We start from the raw sequence: 20,174 nt of genomic DNA on the forward strand, positions 1-20,174 counted from the left end.
AGACAGACACCCTCTCTACTTTTAAGATTAGGCTTAAAACTTTCCTTTTTGCTAAAGCTTATAGTTAGGGCTGGATCAGGTGACCCTGAACCATCCCTTAGTTATGCTGCTATAGACGTAGACTGCTGGGGGTTCCCATGATGCACTGTTTCTTTCTCTTTTTGCTCTGTATGCACCACTCTGCATTTAATCATTAGTGATCGATCTCTGCTCCCCTCCACAGCATGTCTTTTTCCTGGTTCTCTCCCTCAGCCCCAACCAGTCCCAGCAGAAGACTGCCCCTCCCTGAGCCTGGTTCTGCTGGAGGTTTCTTCCTGTTAAAAGGGAGTTTTTCCTTCCCACTGTAGCCAAGTGCTTGCTCACAGGGGGTCGTTTTGACCATTGGGGTTTTACATAATTATTGTATGGCCTTGCCTTACAATATAAAGCGCCTTGGGGCAACTGTTTGTTGTGATTTGGCGCTATATAAAAAAATTGATTGATTGATTGACATGCTGTGTCCAGTGCATTATGGGTAATCTCAGTACATTCACGACAGAAGAAATGCATTTGAGACGCACTGATCAGCTAGGGCCCTGTGGGGCACCAGAATTAAATTTTTATCTAATGATACTTTTTCAGCATCTCCTGGAAGAACAAATCTCAAAATTAGTGGATATTTAAATGATCCTATATTCAACCTTTTATTTGAACTGTCAATGATAATGTTGAAATAACAGAATATGACAAAGTAGGACCTGAAATGATTTTCCTTTTAATTGTAAACCAAATTATGCATTAAACTACATTAAATTTATGAAGACTGAAAAGACTGTTACAGCATTTCAAAAACCACAGCTTATATTATTCTGTAAATTCATGCAGCCTAAATCCATTCAAAGTCATGTCTTTTTTACAATGAAAGAAAGTCTAGATTAGCAAAAGAAAAGTCACATAATCTTGTCTAAAATCCTGTTTGAACAGCAGAATATTTATTTTCCAGGGAGAGAAAAATTCTTACAGTGTTTCCTGAGAGGCACAGTTCACTTTTCCTGTTTCTTTTCTTTCAGGTGTGTTGATGAAGCCAGTGAAGATTCCACCGATTCTTGTCCTTATACGACTTTTTCGCCATCTTCTCTCTGTGCGACGTTGCTCCGTGACACAGACATGCTGCACAAATCTTCTTTTAAAAACTTGAAAGCTCTAAAAGTTTGGGATGTCCACATGCTAAGTTTAGCTTAAGCGTCACACAGGAGCCACACAGCGTCACCGTAGCAACCAACCAGTCCTGCTTTACGACAACTGTCATAACAGCTACACTTTGAGTGGCATTTTTCCTCCGTGAAACTCCGCGGATCCGAGGAAACTGATTTGTATCTGTAACACACAGATCAGTGTCCGTGGACTTATAAAACTTACACGATGGTGTAAGAAAAGAGAACGCGTTGCGATAAGCATTTTAAAAACTCAGTGATGTTCATGATTAAAGAGTACATCACTAACACCCCCCCATGATGAAATCCTCCCGTGGATCCACGGAGTTTTCACAGCCCTGTGTTAAGGAATAATGGCTTGTTTTGTGTGTGTGTAGAGTTGAGTGTAGCTCCTCTCAACTGCTTCACTGCTGCAAAATATGTAATAAACAGAAGCTTCCAGCAGAGGGCAGGGTGCACAAAGACAGAAGTACTGACTCAGTGTTTGGGTCTGTGGTCACCTTTGATGCTACCAGAAGCGATTGTAGCGTTAAAACTCACAATCAAGTGGACTGGAGACAATACTGAAAGTTATCAGTTAGCTGTAGCTTCCGATAAATTTTTGGGTGGTTTATCGGTTTAGCTTTATAAAAGAAAGCTTTTCAGTTAGCTGATTAGCTGTTATCGAAGCTAAATTTTTGGTTAGCTGTGCCCACCACTGACATCCACAAAAGAGTGACACTCTACTCTCAATAAGTAAAGGCTAAAGGTGCATAAAAACTCACCTGAAATTTGAATTTAATACTTAACAGTGAAAGCACAGCAGGCACAAAACATTACATTTTTAAATATGTTGAAGTTAAGGCGGCGGGGGCTTGGCGGCAGTACTGACCACTTTGCCAGCTGTACGATAGGGTGTCGCGGCCCGTGGGACAGGGACATGATGGTGTAACCATAGTTGTGCCAGTCGATGATGAACCTGCTTCCACGCAGGACGCACATGAGCCAGGCCACTGCGATGCCGGGCAAGCCAGGAGGATTCTGGGATATAAACATAAAGACTCTGAAGAACACAAAAACACAGCTGAAGGAAACTGTAACAAGTGGGTTGTGATTGTCATCTAATTAATCAGTACATCCAAACACATTTATCATCCTTCATTTTGCAGTATTGGAGTTTAAGACTGACTCGACAGAACAACACAAACAAACAACAAAAACTCCAGAAAGAAAGGACCACATGGGAAGCGATCCCATGACTTGCTGCGAGTCAAAAGTGCTAACCACTAATCCACCACGCTGAGTGTGATACAGCATTATTGCTGGTAATAAAAATGAAACCTGGCCAAAGATTTAAGCATCATTTGGTGTCAAAGGCGACACAGAAATCCCATTTTGGAAACATCCGAAAACAAAGTTTACTTGAACTCAGGAAAACACTATGTATGCACACAGTAACATATTTAAACTTTGTTGTCTTCACAATGAACACAAAAACTTGTTAATAAGTTGGTTTTGTTTTTAAACTACCGTAACAATCTAAAAAGTTTTTTTTTCCAGTACCTATATAAAATATACTACAAAATTGTAATACCTACTGTATGCCTTACTGTTACATTACTGTATTTTTGTTTTGCATGAGATTACACAACTTTGTGTCATTGATGTTGTTTGTATTGTTTGAACCTTTAGAAAAAATTATTTTTTTGTAATTTTATTATGTCCGCCAAGGATGTAATAAAATCACTGCTGTTCATTTATTTGTCTATCTTTTAGCAGGATTTTGACAAAATTTTTACCACAGATATATATTAGGCCATGGAAGACTACACTAAATTTTGGAGGTGATCCGGATCCAAATCCAGATTCTGGATCAAGTTTTACTTTATACAGACTTTGAAGGATTACATCAAAACTACTACACCGATTCTCACCAAATATGTACCACAGATACATATTTAGGCATGGAAGACTCCGAATCCACATTGGCAGATGTCAGAAATCTCAGATTGGTCTTGTTATTGAGTATTTTCCTGGGTATCATTGTCAAGTTTGAAATTCTAGTATCGTGACAACCCTAAAACAGAGATCACAGAGAATACAACTAACAATTATTTTTATGACTGATTAATCTGTGGATTGTTTTATAAGCAAATCATTAATAATTTCCTCTTTAAAATATTAAATATTCAGTGGGATCAGCATAAAGCCCTGGTCCCACTGAATAAAGAAGTATGAATCATGAGCCACGTAGCATGTTTTTTGGTATGAGTCCAGTTATTCAACAATCGTGGGAGAATAGTGGCTCTTAAGCCACGTTCACACCGGGCGCGAGTCGCGCGACGCGAGCCACAGGTTGCCATGTAATCCCTATGGAAGGACGTGTTGTGGCGCCAAGCCACGCAGCGCGATGCGATGGACGCGAATGAAGCGACGCAAGTGAAGCGATTTTGAGTGATTGGCACGTTTGTGGCGCGATATTGCATCACGTTACGTCGCCCTCCTCCCCAAGTTGAAAAATCGTCTTGTCGCGCCGCGATGACCAATCAGGGACTGGATATGTAGTGACGTGGAGATGTCTGGAGTGTGACTGAGTTGGATATGAACATGTCCCGTCTCTGGTAGCCAGGAGCAGGACTTATGTCCCTTTTGTCTTTTATTTCACAATTATGACAGAGTTTGGCGGAAGAGCGACAAGCAGCCCCACAGCAGGGGCAGCGGAGTTTTTTTTACTTACGTGCGCGCGCGAGCGAATCGTCCGTGAAGATTATTTTATTTATTAATTACACAGATGTGTAATAAAACAAATGGTGACTTTTTTCTAAACACAATTATGACAGAGTTTTTGGGGGAAGAACGAGGAGCAGCCCCACAGCAGGGGCAGCGGAGTTTTGTTTTTTTTATTGTTTACATGTGCGCACCTGAACGGGACAGGAGGTCCTCAAACTGGGTCCTGCAGAGGCGGAAGGACCAGTCATCCAGACTCCTGCAGCAAATAATGATACTCCCCGAATTGGGAACGTCTCATGACGTTTGTCAGCTTTCCACAACAACTCGCTCTGTGTGATCAAGGTCCATCATGGTAACTTGACTGACAAATGAAGTTGGCGAGCAGAATGAAAGCTCCTCCTATTTGATGACGCACTGGGGCGAATTTTCACAGCGAAAGCAGAGCGACACACCGGGCGATGGTGGTGTCTGGTTGCGCCCGGTGTGAACGCGGCAACAGAGGCAGAATATTCAGCTAACCTCATCTCTGAGCATGGCGCTAATTTCAAGAAGTTCAAAATTTAGTGACAACAGCGTGAGGCAATTTGTGTACAAGTTACTATGAGGACTAACAAAGATGTTAGAGGCATGTTTGTAGTGAGGACGAGGCTATTAAAAGCCCATTATCCAAGCACCTGGTGGCTACAAAGACAGAACAGGCTATTTTGGCTCTGCCCTCTCACACACTTCATCGAGACCTGCTTTGTGCGCTGGACGCTGTATATTAAATAATTATTTTGTAACGGATTAATCATTTTCTGTCAGATGTTGAATACACTTCTAATCGTTTCTGGAATCACAGAGGACTGTTCCACTGGGACCCTTTTTTTTCATCTCTCTCCTGCTTCATGAGGTGGAGAAGGTATTGGAACAGCCTAAAAGGCAATTATTTCTAATGTTTATATTATCAAGGCAGTGATGCCAGTAACGCGTTACTCTAATCTGACCACTTTTTTTATGGCAGTGGTAGGTCCATGACCTATACGGGATCTAGGCACTCCCGCCATCACGAGCCTCCCAGCTGACTGGGTTATAGCAGTGGGTAGATGGGACTCATTAGCCCTGTTAAGGCGGTCCACCTAAGGGAAGGAAAACCCTGATGTTAAACCCCCAGCCTGGGTTACTGCCCCCGTGCCTCCGAGGAAGGTTCTTTAGCCAGAGGCTAGGAGAAGGTCACTCTGATGTAAAACCTACAGCCTGGTGGTCGCCACAGCCATCTCAGCTTGTCTGTGCCACTGTGGAGTGCCACCTTGCCTAAAGAGTGGAATTGGTGTGCGCGAGCTGATCCCCATTTTAAGCAACGAGCGCAGGTGGGAAGGAAAGCCCTGCAGCGATGGGAAGAGGCGAAAACAGCAGGTGCATGATGGCACTGGGAGCTGCAGTCTTGATCCTGCATGCAGGCGGCTCAGGAGCTATGGTTGTTTGATTGCTGACCCGAGACAACAGCATCATCCGGCAGGGCCCTGGGTGACCAAGCAGCCCTGTTTAGGGATAGCCCTGCTTGCTCCACATGGAGACAGACCTAGAAAAGGTGGTCTAAACATGGCTTGTCTCACTAGACCTGGTTGGCTCACCGCTGCCAACGGGCATCACTACACGCGGTGCAAAAAGAAAAACAAAGAACCTGAAAATTGCATGCTGGAATGTACGCACAATGATGGACTCAGACAATAGTGATCGTCCTCGAAGACACTCAGCCTTAGTCGCCAAAGAGCTAGCAAGGCTTGACATAGACATTGCTGCACTCAGTGAGGTGCGCTTTGCAGACCAAGGGTCACTCACCGAGGAAGGTACAGGCTACACACTGTTCTGGTCAGGGAAGGCTAAAGAAGATCATCGACTCTCAGGGGTCGGGTTCATGATTAAGAGCGCCATAGCACATAGGTTACACAGTTTGCCAGTTGGACATTCTGACCGACTCACGTCACTCCGGCTCCCCATCAACAACAAGGATTTTGCCACTATTGTTAGTGTGTATGCCCCAACCATGCAGGCCGACATCGGAGTTAAGGAGGCTTTCTATAGCGATCTGCACAACCTTCTACAGTGCGTCGACACCCAGGACAAGCTCCTCATCATGGGAGATTTCAACGCCAGAGTGGGCCGCGACTCTGATGTATGGAAGGACGTGCTAGGGAAACATGGCATAGGCAACTGTAACGACAATGGCCGCCTGCTGCTGGAGTTCTGCTCTGCACATGACTTGATGATCACCAACAGCCTGTTCCAACAGAAACAGAGATTCAAAGCAACCTGGAGACACCCACGCTCCAAACACTGGCAGCTTCTGGACTACGTTCTGACGCGACAGCGTGATAGAAGAGACGTACTACATACCAGGGTGATGCCTAGCGTGGATTGCTATATGGATCATCGCTTGGTCCGTTCCAAGATTGCTTTCACTTTCAAGCCCCCTCCTAAGAAGAAAGGCCCACAGTTTAAGAAGCTACAAGTCCACAAGCTGCAAGACATAGACACAAAAATGGAGTTCCAGGCCAAACTAAAGGAGAGACTGGGTGGAGAAGAAGGCCTGCCTGACAACCCTGAACAACAGTGGATGAGATTAAAGACCATCCTTCAGGAGACGGCAGCAGAAGTAGTGGGCTTCTCAGCCAGGAAAAATAAAGACTGCTTTGATGAGTCTGATGCACAGATCCAGGAACTACTAGAAAAGAAACGTGCATGCCACAAGACTTTTTTAGCTAAACCTGATGACCACTCTGCCAAGACAGCTTACAGAAATGCCTGCTCCACACTGCAAAGCAAGCGCCGCATACTGCAGAACGACTGGTGGCTAGCTTTTGCGGAGAAGACACAACAACATGCCGATGCCGGAGACATGCGCTCCTTTTATGAAGACCTTAAGACCATCCATGGGCCAGTACATCAAGTGCAAGCACCCCTGCACTCCTCAGACGGCTCCACCCTTCTGACGGACAAGGAAACCATTATGCACACTTTGAAAACCTCTTCAGTGACAAGCGCACTGTGCAAGAGTCATCAATTGAGAAGATTCCCCAGGTGGAGGTGAAATGGGAACTTGATGACCCCCCAACACTTCAAGAGATCCGAAAGGCCACCATGCAGCTGAATCCAGGGAAGTCTCCTGGCATAGATGGCATCTCAGCAGAGGTGTACTAAAATGGAGGTGAGGCAGTCCTCGACAAGCTTCAGATTCTCTTCTCCAGTTGCTGGGAAAAGGAAATGGTTCCACATGACCTTCGGGATGCGGTCATTGTCTCCCTGTACAAGAACAAGGGCGACAAGTCCGACTGTTATAATTACGGGGCATCACTCTCCTCTCAATAGCAGGTAAGATTTTGGCTCGAGTGCTGCTCAACAGGCTTACCCCTACCATAGCGCATGAAAATACTCCCGAGAGTCAGTGCGGATTTCGGGCCAACAGGGGAACCACCGACATGATCTTCGTCCTGAGACAGATCCAGGAGAAGTGCAGAGAACAGAACATGGCCCTTTATGCAGCCTTCATAGACCTAACCAAGGCTTTTGACACGGTCAGTCGTGAGGGTTTGTGGAAGATTCTTGCACGCCTTGGCTGCCCTCCAAAGCTCCTCACCATCATCCGCCAGCTGCATGAAGGCCAGATGGGACAAGTGAAGTACAACGGGACTCTGTCCGGCAGCTTCCCCATCTCAAATGGCATCAAACAAGGTTGCATCCTCACACCCACTCTGTTCTCCATCTTCTTTAGCATGATGCTTCGTGAGGCCAAAAAAGACTTGACAGACGGCATCTATATCCGCTTCAGAACCGACGGAAGTCTGTTTAACTTGCGGCGCCTTCTGTCCCACACTAAGATCACAGAACAGCTAATCATGGAGCTGCTCTTCGCAGATGACTGCGCCCTCGTCGCCCATACGGAGCAAGCCTTGCAGCACATTGTCAACTGTTTTGCTGAAGCAGCAAGAGCCTTCGGCCTCACCATCAGCCTGAGAAAGAGAAGTGCTATATCAACCGGTCCCCCATACAGCATATACCCCACCCCAATCAACATCGAGGGTACCAGCCTGAATGCAGTAGAGCACTTCACGTATCTCGGTAGTGTTATCACAAACGACGCATCTGTTGCCAAGGACCTAGACAGTCGCCTTGCCAAAGCCAGCAGTTCTTTTGGTCGACTCTCAAAGAAAGTCTGGCAGAATCATGCACTGCGCCTTTCCACAAAAGTGCAGGTCTACAGAGCCATTGTGGTCCCTACCCTCCTGTATGGAGCTGAAACCTGGGTTCTGTATCGCCAGCAGCTCAGATTACTGGAACGCTTTCATCAGCGTTGTGTCCGAAACATCTTCGGGATCAAGTGGCAGGACTACGTCTCAAATGAGGACATCCTTACCACAGCCAAATTGCCCAGCATGGAGCCTATTATACTCAAACAACAGCTTCGTTGGGCAGTCCACGTAGCCAGGATGGATGATACATGCATGCCGAAATTAATTCTCTTTGGCGAGCTCAAGGAAGGGAGACGAAACCAAGGGGCCCCCAAAAAGCACTATAAGGACCAGCTGAAGAAACAGCTCTCCCTTGCAGGCATTCAGCATCAGTCATGGCAGCATCTAGCTACAGATAGACTCAGCTGGCGTTCCAGCATCAAATCCGCCAGCCTGAAGTTTGAGGCAGAAAGAAGTGAGGCCTCACGCCAGAGGCGTCAAAGACAGAAAGAGCGGGCAGCAGCACAAGCCCAGCCTACTCAAGTGTTCATTTGCCCCAAGTGTTACAGGTCTTGTGCATCCCGCATCAGACTTTTCAGCCACCAGAGGGCTTGTAGAAAATAAAAGGCCTTCCTACTATCCTCGCAAGCGAGGAAACTGACAACAATCTAACACGTTAATCTTTCCAAATCAGTAATCAGATTAAAGTTGCTTCTCCAAGTCATTGTGCGTTACTATTATTTTTGCATTGTGGGTCGATAGCAGTATTAAACTTGGTCCGTGGGCAGGCGGTCGGGGCTCGACTGAACTGCCCACTTTAAGCGAGCTGTGAGCTTTTCATCCGCGTTTTTTTGCAGCAGCTACAACTTGTCCAGACCTCTTAAAGCGCAGTGACAACAGCACACCTGCACTGAGCTTTACAAAGACATTTTTTATGCTTTTTTTCTCCGTTATTTAGAATTCTGAGCTGAGCCACTCCATGTCTGCTGCTAAAAACAGCTGATCCTCCATGACGCATCAACAACTAACTATTTTCTACTCAAATGCACCTAAACTCTTTCTGAGGACCACATTATGTGAAAATGCAATAAAATGTTCTTACCTGTAAATCTGGTCATGTTTTCTGCATAAATAAATGTTATCCATTCTTTGTGTTCAAACGCCAAAGCAGGGGCGAATCCAGCTGGAATGGGGGCATGGGGCAGGGATGTGCCCCCCCCACAACACCCCTAGATGAAGCTGTTTTTTTACTACAACTACTAATACTATTCATAATTATAATTTCAACACATAAAATGTTTAGAGAGAATTTAAAAGTTAGAAAAAAATTTAATAGTTACATTTATAAACAATGTAGGTTAGAAATTGCAAGTGTTACTGTTACAGTGCTGTCAACAGTGCTGTTAAATATGTGGTCAACAAAAAGGTCTTTATTTTACTTTTTATAAAACAAGTATTTATTTTCATTGAAGTCAAGAAAGGGTAACTATAAAGTGAGTTTTGGCAAAATAAGTATCAATGTCATGTTGAGGTGGCAGAGGGTTGTTATCGGCAGCTGGGGAAAGTAACTAAAAAGTAACTAGTAATCTAACTTAGTTACTTTTCCAATTTATTAATCAGTAAAGTAACAAAGTTACTTTTTCAAGGAGTAAATAGTAATTGGATTACTTTTTCAACTTTTTGGGCGACCTGGAGACTCGGCTCCACACCTTGGAAAATCCTACAGCTACCCAGGGCCCTGTAGTTGGTGCGGACCAAGGTAGCTTAGCCGCCGTTAGCTGTCCCCCAGCAGATCCCGAGCAGCCGGGAAAGCATGCCAGCTGGGTGACTGTGAGGAGGAAGTGTAGTCCTAAACAGAAGCCCCCTGTACACCACCAACCCGTTCACATCTCTAACAGTTTTTCCCCACTCGGCGACACACCCGCCGAGGAACAAACTCTGGTTATTGGCGACTCTGTTTTGAGAAATGTGAAGTTAGCAACACCAGCAACCATAGTCAATTGTCTTCCGGGGGCCAGAGCAGGTAACAGGTTTCTTCCTGTTAAAAGGGAGTTTTTCCTTCCCACTGTAGCCAAGTGCTTGCTCACAGGGGGTCGTTTTGACCGTTGGGGTTTTACATAATTATTGTATGGCCTTGCCTTACAATATAAAGCACCTTGGGGCAACTGTTTGTTGTGATTTGGCGCTATATAAAAAACTGATTGATTGATTGACATTGAAGGAAATTTGAAACTGCTGGCTAAGGCTAAGCGTAAATTTGGTAAGATTGTAATTCACGTCGGCAGTAATGACACCCGGTTACGCCAATCTGAGGTCACTAAAATTAACATTGAATCAGTGCGTAACTTTGCAAAAACAATGTCGGACTCTGTAGTTTTCTCTGGGCCCCTCCCCAATCGGACAGGGAGTGACACGTTTAGCCGCATGTTCTCCTTTAATTGCTGGCTGTCTGAGTGGTGTCCAAAAAATGAGGCTTCATAGATAATTGGCAAAGCTTCTGGGGAAAACCTGGTCTTGTTAGGAGAGACAGCATCCATCCCACTTTGGATGGAGTAGCTCTCATTTCTAGAAATCTGGCCAATTTTATTAAACCCTCCAAACCGTGACTATCCAGGGTTGGGACCAGGAAGCAGAGTTGTAGTCTTACATACCTCTCTGCAGCTTCTCTCCCCCTGCCATCCCCCCAATACCCCATCCCCGTAGAGACAGTGCCTGCTCCCAGACCACCAACAACCACTAAAAATCTATTTAAGCATAAAAATTAAAAAAGAAAAAAATAATATAGCACCTTCAACTGCACCACAGACTAAAACAGTTAAATGTGGTTTATTAAACATTAGGTCTCTCTCGTCTAAGTCCCTGTAAGTAAATGATATAATAATTGATCAACATATTGATTTATTCTGCCTTACAGAAACCTGGTTACAGCAGGATGAATATGTTAGTTTAAATGAGTCAACGCCCCCGAGTCACACTAACTGTCAGAATGCTCGTAGCACGGGCCGAGGAGGAGGATTAGCAGCAATCTTCCACTCCAGCTTATTAATTAATCAAAAACCCAGACACAGCTTTAATTAATTTGAAAGCTTGACTCTTAGTCTTGTCCATCCAAATTGGAAGTCCCAAAAAACAGTTTTATTTGTTGTTATCTATCATCCACCTGGTCGTTACTGTGAGTTTCTCTGTGAATTTTCAGACCTTTTGTCTGACTTAGTGCTTAGCTCAGATAAGATAATTATAGTGGGCGATTTTAACATCCACATAGATGCTGAGAATGACAGCCTCAACATTGCATTTAATCTATTATTAGACTCAATTGGCTTCGCTCAAAATGTAAATGAGTCCACCATACTTTAGATCTTGTTCTGACTTATGGTATGGAAATTGAAGACTTAACAGTATTCCCTGAAAACCCCCTTCTGTCTGATCATTTCTTAATAATATTTACTTTAATGGACTACCCAGCAGTGGGGAATAAGTTTCATTACAGTAGAAGTCTTTCGGAAAGCGCTGTAACTAGGTTTAAGGATATGATTCCTTCTTTGTTATGTTCTCCAATGCCATATACCAACATAGTGCAGAGTAGCTACCTAAACTCTGTGAGTGAGATAGATTATCTTGTCAATAGTTTTACATCCTCATTGAGCACAACTCTGGATGCTGTAGCTCCTCTGAAAAAGAGAGCCTTAAATCAGAAGTGCCTGACTCCGTGGTATAACTCACAAACTCGCAGCTTAAAGTAGATAACCCGTAAGTTGGAGAGGAAATGGCGTCTCATTAATTTTAAAGATCTTCACTTAGCCTGGAAAAAGAGTCTGTTGCTCTATAAAAAAGCCCTGCATAAAGCTAGGACATCTTACTACTCATCGCTAATTGAAGAAAATAAGAACAACCCCAGGTTTCCTTTCAGCACTGTAGCCACGCTGATAAACAGTCAGAGCTCTATTGAGCCAAGTATTCCTTTAACTTTAACTAGTAATGACTTCATGACTTTCTTTGCTAATAAAATTTTAACTATTAGAGAAAAAATAACTCATAACCATCCCAAAGACATATCGTTATCTTTGGCTGCTTTCAGTAATGCTGGTATTTGGTTACACTCTTTCTCTCCGATTGTTCTGAGTTATTTTCATTAGTTACTTCCTCCAAACCATCAACATGTCTATTAGACCCCATTCCTACCAGGCTGCTCAAGGAAGCCCTACCATTAATTAATGCTTTGATCTTAAATATGATCAATCTATCTTTATTAGTTGGCTATGTACCACAGGCTTTTAAGGTGGCAGTAATTAAACCATTACTTAAAAAGCCATCACTTGACCCAGCTATCTTAGCTAATTATAGGCCAATCTCCAACCTTCCTTTTCTCTCAAAAATTCTTGAAAGGGTAGTTGTAAAACAGCTAACTGATCATCTGCAAAGGAATGGTCTATTTGAAGAGTTTCAGTCAGGTTTTAGAATTCATCATAGTACAGAAACAGCATTAGTGAAGGTTACAAATGATCTTCTTATGGCCTCAGATAGTGGACTCATCTCTGTGCTTGTCCTGTTAGACCTCAGTGCTGCTTTTGATACTGTTGACCATAAAATTTTATTATAGAGATTAGAGCATGCCATAGGTATTAAAGGCAATGCACTGTGGTGGTTTGAATCATATTTATCTAATAGATTACAATTTATGTAAATGGGGAGTCTTCTTCACAGACTAAGGTTAATTATGGAGTTCCACAATGTTGTGTGCTAGGACCAATTTTATTCACTTTATACATGCTTATACATTATTAGAAAGCACTGCTTAAATTTTCATTGTTACGCAGATGATACCCAGCTTTATCTATCCATGAAGCCAGAGGACACACACCAATTAGTTAAACTGCAGGAATGTCTTACAGACAAAGACATGGATGACCTCTAATTTCCTGCTTTTAAATTCAGATAAAACTGAAGTTATTGTACTTGGCCCCACAAATCTTAGAAACATGGTGTCTAACCAGATCCTTACTCTGGATGGCATTACCCTGACCTCCAGTAATACTGAGAAATCTTGGAGTCATTTTTGATCAGGATATGTCCTTCAATGTGCATATTAAGCAAATATGTAGGACTGCTTTTTTGCATTTGCGCAATATCGCTAAAATTAGAAAGGTCTTGTCTTGGAGTGATGCTGAAAAACTAATTCATGCATTTATTTCTTCTAGGCTGGACTATTGTAATTCATTATTATCAGGTTGTCCTAAAAGTTCCCTGAAAAGCCTTCAGTTAATTCAAAATGCTGCAGCTAGAGTACTGACAGGGACTACAAGGAGAGAGCATATTTCACCCATATTGGCTTCTCTTCATTGGCTCCCTGTTAATTCCAGAATAGAATTTAAAATTATTCTTCTTACTTATAAGGTTTTGAATAATCAGGTCCCATCTTATCTTAGGGACCTCATAGTACCATATCACCCCAATAGAGTGCTTCGCTCTCAGACTGCAGGCTTACTTGTAGTTCCTAGGGTTTGTAAGAGTAGAATGGGAGGCAGAGCCTTCAGCTTTCAGGCTCCTCTCCTGTGGAACCAGCTCCCAATTCAGATCAGGGAGACAGACACCCTCTCTACTTTTAAGATTAGGCTTAAAACTTTCCTTTTTGCTAAAGCTTATAGTTAGGGCTGGATCAGGTGACCCTGAACCATCCGTTAGTTATGCTGCTATAGACTTAGACTGCTGGGGGGTTCCCATGATGCACTCAGTGTTTCTTTCTCTTTTGATCTCTGCTCCCCTCCACAGCATGTCTTTTTCCTGGTTCTCTCCCTCAGCCCCAACCAGTCCCAGCAGAAGACTGCCCCTCCCTGAGCCTGGTTCTGCTGGAGGTTTCTTCCTGTTAAAAGGGAGTTTTTCCTTCCCACTGTCGCCAAGTGCTTGCTCACAGGGGGTTGTTTTGACCGTTGGGGTTTTTCTGTAATTATTGTATGGCTTTTGCCTTACACTATAAAGCACCTTGGGGCAACTGTTTATTGTGATTTGGTGCTATATAAATAAAATTGATTTGATTTGATTATTCGAATAATCAATGACAAATCCATATGTGGCTCATTATTCATGGCTTTATTATTTGGTGGGACCGAGGCTTAAATCAGAAAAAAAAAGGAGGAAATGCAGATTGTACCTGCATTAGAATGTGAGTTTGTCGCTCCATCTTCAGCAGCAAATACAAAAGTTGCAGAAACTGAATGATCACCTTTGTCACATACGTGATCATTTTTGATCCCACTGAAAGAACAGCACAACAAATTTTATTCAACAGTTTTCGTTGTGATCATCTTACAAAGAAAAAAGACACAACTGTACTAAATACTTATTACCTTGAATGCCCATCACTTCTGCGATAGGAACTATCTTTATTTTCTCATCTCTCAATACATCTGGATGAGGATTAGTGTCTGGAAAAGAAAAGAAAAAAACCAATAACTAGTATCTAAATTTCTAAGAAATTAGTAAAAATACTAAAACATCCTTCCTGCTGCACATCAACAAACTAAAATCTTAAAACAGTGTTTGACAATTTCTCAGTAATAAATGTTACGTTTTCACCTCTGTCTGCAGGTTGGTTGGTTTATTTACAACCAAGATTATTCAGAACCTATGCACCAGTTCCAATGATGAAGTGGGTTCCACAAATACAGTCATCAATAGTTAGAGTTATTAATAATTGCAAGAGAACTCGTGTTTTAAGTGCAGATACAAAAAATACCAGAATCATTCCAGAGATATAGGAGGAAGTCTTATAACCTGCTGACTTCTTTTTCCACCTTTGGGATATAAAGTTGTCCTGTCTTTTGAGACAGGAGGGCACAGGAAGGTTACATTAAATTCTGTGATATGCAAGAGGTAAGATTTCCACCATTCATTATTTTATATGTGATCATCGGCCACAACAGATCATCTGATTTTTGCAAAATGTTTGATTCAGCTGACTGGACTGCTCTCTGGGACATCTTGAGGAATTACAGGACCCATAACAACTTGTTGGACATCAGTCAGCCTAAACACAGGAACTGCGAGTGCTGTACGAAGCAGAGGCAGAGACTCTGGATTTTTCCTCAGAGAAATCTGGTGTTCATCAGGGATGTGTTCTGGTTCCTACAGTGTTCAATGCTTGCACAGACTGGGTGTTGGGTAGAGTTGTGGAAACCAGCAACTGAGGTGTCACTGTTGGTGAGGAAATGTTAACTGACATGACTTAGCAGAGGATGTTGGACTTGTTGTGGAATTAACAGATACTCTGACTGCATTATTTGAGAAGCTGAGTGAGGAATCGGAGTGTCTAGGTTTGAGATTGTCATGGATCAAGACTATTATCCAGAATTTCAGTACCTTCCTGGAATAAGCTACCAGAAGCAGTGACATTCATGTCTCCATTGACGTTCATGTCTCTTTTAGACCTCTATCTCTGAGCTCACCTGGAGTCATCAGGTCACTGGACAGAGGTTTTTAGTGATGCTTGTGATGATCCTTGTTTTTTAAATGAGTAAACTGCAATGTAATTACAGTTAATATGTATATGTCGAGGACATGAACGAGCGAAGCGCTTCAGCACCTCACCATGTCATTTAGGCCCTTCAGATTTTTTTTTTCAGTAAATGCCTCTGAGGAACATATGCATGGCTAAAATTCTTCAGCTTCTGGGACACCCCAGGTCAGCCTCGCTGGCCTCCTGCAGAGCATCACAGCAGAGCTCTGAAAGCAGAGGTCGGTCTTAAAGGCCTGAGCGATTTCTCTCACCAGGCGCTGGAAGGGCAGCTTGCGGAACAGCAGCTCGGTAGATTTCTGGTAGCGGTGGATCTCTCTCAGCGCCATGGTGCCGCGCCTGTAACTGTGAGGCTTCTTCACACCGACGGTAGCTGGAACACTCTTCCTGGCGGTCTTCTTGGTTCTGGTCATATTAAAGCTTCCTTCAGATCTGCTGAGCCAGGTCTCTGTGTCACTTAGAAAGCTCGTAACACGCCGCTGCTTGATGCACAATAACTGCTGGTAGCCTGTAAAATGAGTGACCTGCCTCATTTTTATCACCTCTGAACAACCGATGACAGCACAGAAGTTGACCATTGTTGAAGCTTCTGCAATTGTTTGCCAAATGCACGTAGCATATCACAGCGGCCACCGCGTCGTAATCCAGAATGGCTGTAGGGAGCAAAATGACATGACTGATATGTCACATGAAAACCCTCTATACAGATGACTCTGTGCACTTCAATGATTTAAAATAAAATAAAAAGTTTATATTGGTTGGTCAAATTGTTTGAAAATATCATATTGGAATATAATCAAAAATCCCACATGGTGCATCTCTAACTGAGCAAAATATTCAGATGGATGTTTTTAAATGTTGACACCTTTTGGTGCTCAGTGTGACGCCCACCGGCAGTTACTGAAGACAGCTGTAGATGCAGACATGGAAATACAGACTGGAATGGACGTCACGTGCCTAGCGGCGTGCCACACAGTGGCCATTACTAAGGGTGGAGAGAGTGTCTTGATCCAGTTAAACAGAAGCGAAATGAGGGGAAAAGAGGCAGCCAGTGCTTCACCATCAACTGCACCAACTACAAAAACAAATTCTCCAATACTAAAATTAACTGTACAATAGCCTTAATTTAATTATGTAAAACAAATGTCTATTTTAAAGTCGTTATGTTGCAATTTAATATCAATATACTGAGACTATAACTCAACGCCATAAGTTCTTTTCATTAAGCTGCGTTCACATGCATACAAATACAAAAATGTTTAAATATATTTATGTCTATATATATACACATACACTTGCAGCTGTTTAATATGATATGTACATGGTGGTCACAGGAGGCATTTACATTTTAACAGTGTGGCTGGAGGGGATGGAGGATAAAATAAAATGAGAAGAATAAAATGTTAGTAAAAATTCATATATATGTTGTTGTCATTAAAAGACTAGCTATAATATTACAGTGGAAAAAGCAGCAAGGTAAATGAGCACAATGGCAAGACATACTTCAGATTTATATTTTAATACATAAGGATTTTTTTATCCAGGCATGTATGTGTTCGTTAGAGCTTTTAATCAGCTTGAATACAACTTACAAAGCTTCATTTATAAAAATACATCGAGAATTATGATGACAGAAAAAAAAAAAAACATCACAGTAAATGAACAGAATGGCGTATTTTCCCCAAATTTCCACTTTACATAAAACATTTCTTTTCTACCCAGACATGTATGGGTTCATTAGAAAGAGCAATTAAAGGGCTTTAAAGCAAGCCTACTTTTATTAAAATCTGTTAAATATCGACAATAGAGAGAGAAAAGCAGCACAGTTTGTCATAATTTCCCCAAATTTCTGCATTTTACATAAGTTTTTTTTTTTTCACTCACACATACATAGGTTCATTGGAAAGAGCTTTCAAGGGGCTTTAAAACAAGCCTACATTTATTAAAATCTGTTAAGAAATAGCGACGCTAGTGCAAACAAAAAAAAAAGCGGTCAGTTTATTACTGATGGTCTGCACATCTCCACCCTTAGTAATGGCGCCTTCCTGTCCTGAGCGACGCTAATAGACTGAGGCGCGCGCGTCCATTCCAGTCTATATTTCCATGGTTGCAGATAGAGTGTTTTCATTTGGAATGTACCAACTTTTTTAACCATTATTTAACCAGGTTAGTCCCACTGAGACAGAAATCTCTTTAACAAGGGAGACATCAAACACCTTACCGAAAAAGCCGACAAATGTGACGTCGTATCCGTTCCTGCTGAGAGCCAATGAGTGATACTGCACGCGAGGACTGCGGCCGATGTCCCCCAGCACGAGGACGCACACGCGTCGCTCCGTCCCAGCGTCCCTCTGCCGTAAAGTCCACAAAAACAGCGTTAATACACAGACTAACACACTAACAAACAGCACTGCGCACGTTACGTTCGCTACACACAGAAATAGAAACGGAGCCACAGTTAGCGCGAAAACAATCAAAACAGTCAAGCAATGAGACGCCATGTTTTTTTGTGATATCTGACGACGTGGACGTAAGGAGGGAGGAGCCTGTGACTTAAAGGGACCGTCGAATCAATGTGCGACACAGCACTGACGTCACACAACTGGAAGGAAGGGCAGTGTTGAACTTTGCCACTAGAGGGCGCGTCTACGCAACAAGACGGGGATCGAGCGATCGTGTTTTGTTTTTTCTTTCATCCAGACGCCACCACCAAGTCTCCTTGTCTTCCTTCCACTGTCCAGATGTCACACACAGACCTTCCTGTCTCCCTCACCACATCTGCAGTACTTTTCCAGTTGTCCAAAATTGCTTCACCTCCATCCAGTGCCTCTCTCACCTGCTCACTGAATTTCACACAACAGTTTCTTTCTTCAGCTTCCACCATCTGATCCTTTGTTGATCTCTCTCTTCTTCGTCTTCTTCTTCTTTACCTCTAAAGTCATCCTGCAAACAACCATCCTATGCTGTTTAACTACACTCTCTCCTGCCACCACCTTACAGTCTCTAATTTCTTTGAGTCTGCATCTCCTACACAAAATGTAGTCCACTTGTGTGCACCTTCCTCCACTCTTATGTCACCCTGTGCTCCTCCCTTTTCCTAAAGTAGGTGTTCCCCCCAGCCATTTCTATCCTTTTTGCAAAATCAACTACCATCTGTCCCTCCACATTCCTGTCCTTGATACCATATCTACCCATTACTTCATCATCATCTCTGTTCCCTTTGCCAACATGCCCATTGAAGTCCGCTCCATCACCACTCTGTCATGCTTGGGTACAATCTCCACCACCTCATCTAACTCAGTCCAGAAATCTTTTTTGTCATTTATCTTTCAACCTACCTGTGGAACATATGCACTGATGATATTCATCATCATCCCGTCAATTTCCAACTTCACACTCATCACCCTGTCAGACACTCACTAACACTCTTAACATACTCTTCCCATCCTCACCATGATACAACAACTTGAACCCCCCACCTATGCTCCTGCTCTTACTTCCCTTCCACTTGGTCTCTTGCGCACACAGTAAGTCTACCTTTCTCCTCACCATCATATCAGCCAGCTCTCTCCTTTACCAGTCATACTGCCAACAATCAAAGTCCTGACTCTCACTTTCACCCTTCTTGTTTTCCTCTTCTCCTGCTGTTTGTGGATGCTTTCTCCTCCTCCTCTTCCTCTTCTTCTTCTTTGCCCAACAGAAGCCCAATTTCCGCCGGCACCCTGTTGGACAACGATACCAATGGCAGTCATTATTATTCCGGGCCTCAACCAATGTGGTATGGAAATTCTGTTTGTACTCTGCAACTTTATTTTGGCTTGTTTTACGCCGGATGCCCTTCCTCACACAACCTTACTTATTTATCCGGGCTTGGGACCAGCACTCAGAATGTACTGGCTGCACACCCCCTGTGGCTGAGTTAGCTGCTAACTTTCCTTTGGTTCCTAATAAATTGTGTTGCATGTGCCAACCTCACCTGTTTACATGTTCCCCTCCCACAGTTTTGTGCACTCAGGTGGACACCCCCAAATGACATATTCATGAAGTCATACAGTTTAAGTGGAGAATATGTTCTGTTTTGCACATTTGACAGACACAATCCTTAACACATGAAAATCTTGAGTAAGTCAGGTGCAGTAGTTCTGGGATTAGAGTTGGGGTTACCAGCAAGACCTGGGTTTGTTTCCTGCTCATGCTACCTGTCTGTGCGCTTGGACAAAACACTTTATCTGTATTGTCTCAGTCCACCCGGATGCAAGAAAGATTGATCATCAACATATAAAGAAGATGACAGACTCATGACAGTTATTGAAAAGGAGGGTGGTTATATTGGTCACTGAATATTTTTCAAAATGTCAGAAGTGTATAATTGCTATACTTTAATATAGTGAAGCAGATAACAAAATATTTACAGAGGACTCTTTCAAATGGTGAAACAAGCACCAAATTTATACTCCTTAGACATTACTATTTTGTGAAAGTATGCTAGCCACCTAAATTTTCAATAGGCAGCCAGGTTGGGGTCAAATGAAGAGTTGCACAGGGGTCAAAATT

The 20,174-nt window shown here is 43.0% G+C and overlaps 1 protein-coding gene across 1 annotated transcript in view; it reads right to left on the bottom strand.

The window, feature by feature from the left end:
• Positions 1-18,148, bottom strand: part of alg1 (ALG1 chitobiosyldiphosphodolichol beta-mannosyltransferase) — a 43,590-nt gene extending 25,442 nt beyond the window's left edge. Inside the window, exons 1-4 of the mRNA XM_034190551.1 lie at positions 17,842-18,148; positions 14,455-14,532; positions 14,259-14,362; positions 2,065-2,213 (exon numbers count right to left, since the gene is read on the bottom strand). Coding sequence (XP_034046442.1) covers positions 2,065-2,213; positions 14,259-14,362; positions 14,455-14,532; positions 17,842-18,121 — 611 coding nt within the window. The 5' untranslated portion in view covers positions 18,122-18,148. The remainder of the gene's footprint in view (positions 1-2,064; positions 2,214-14,258; positions 14,363-14,454; positions 14,533-17,841) is intronic.
• Between the last annotated feature and the right edge of the window lie 2,026 nt (positions 18,149-20,174).

This window comes from Thalassophryne amazonica, chromosome 16 (assembly GCF_902500255.1).
Source record: "Thalassophryne amazonica chromosome 16, fThaAma1.1, whole genome shotgun sequence".
NCBI lineage: Eukaryota > Metazoa > Chordata > Actinopteri > Batrachoidiformes > Batrachoididae > Thalassophryne > Thalassophryne amazonica.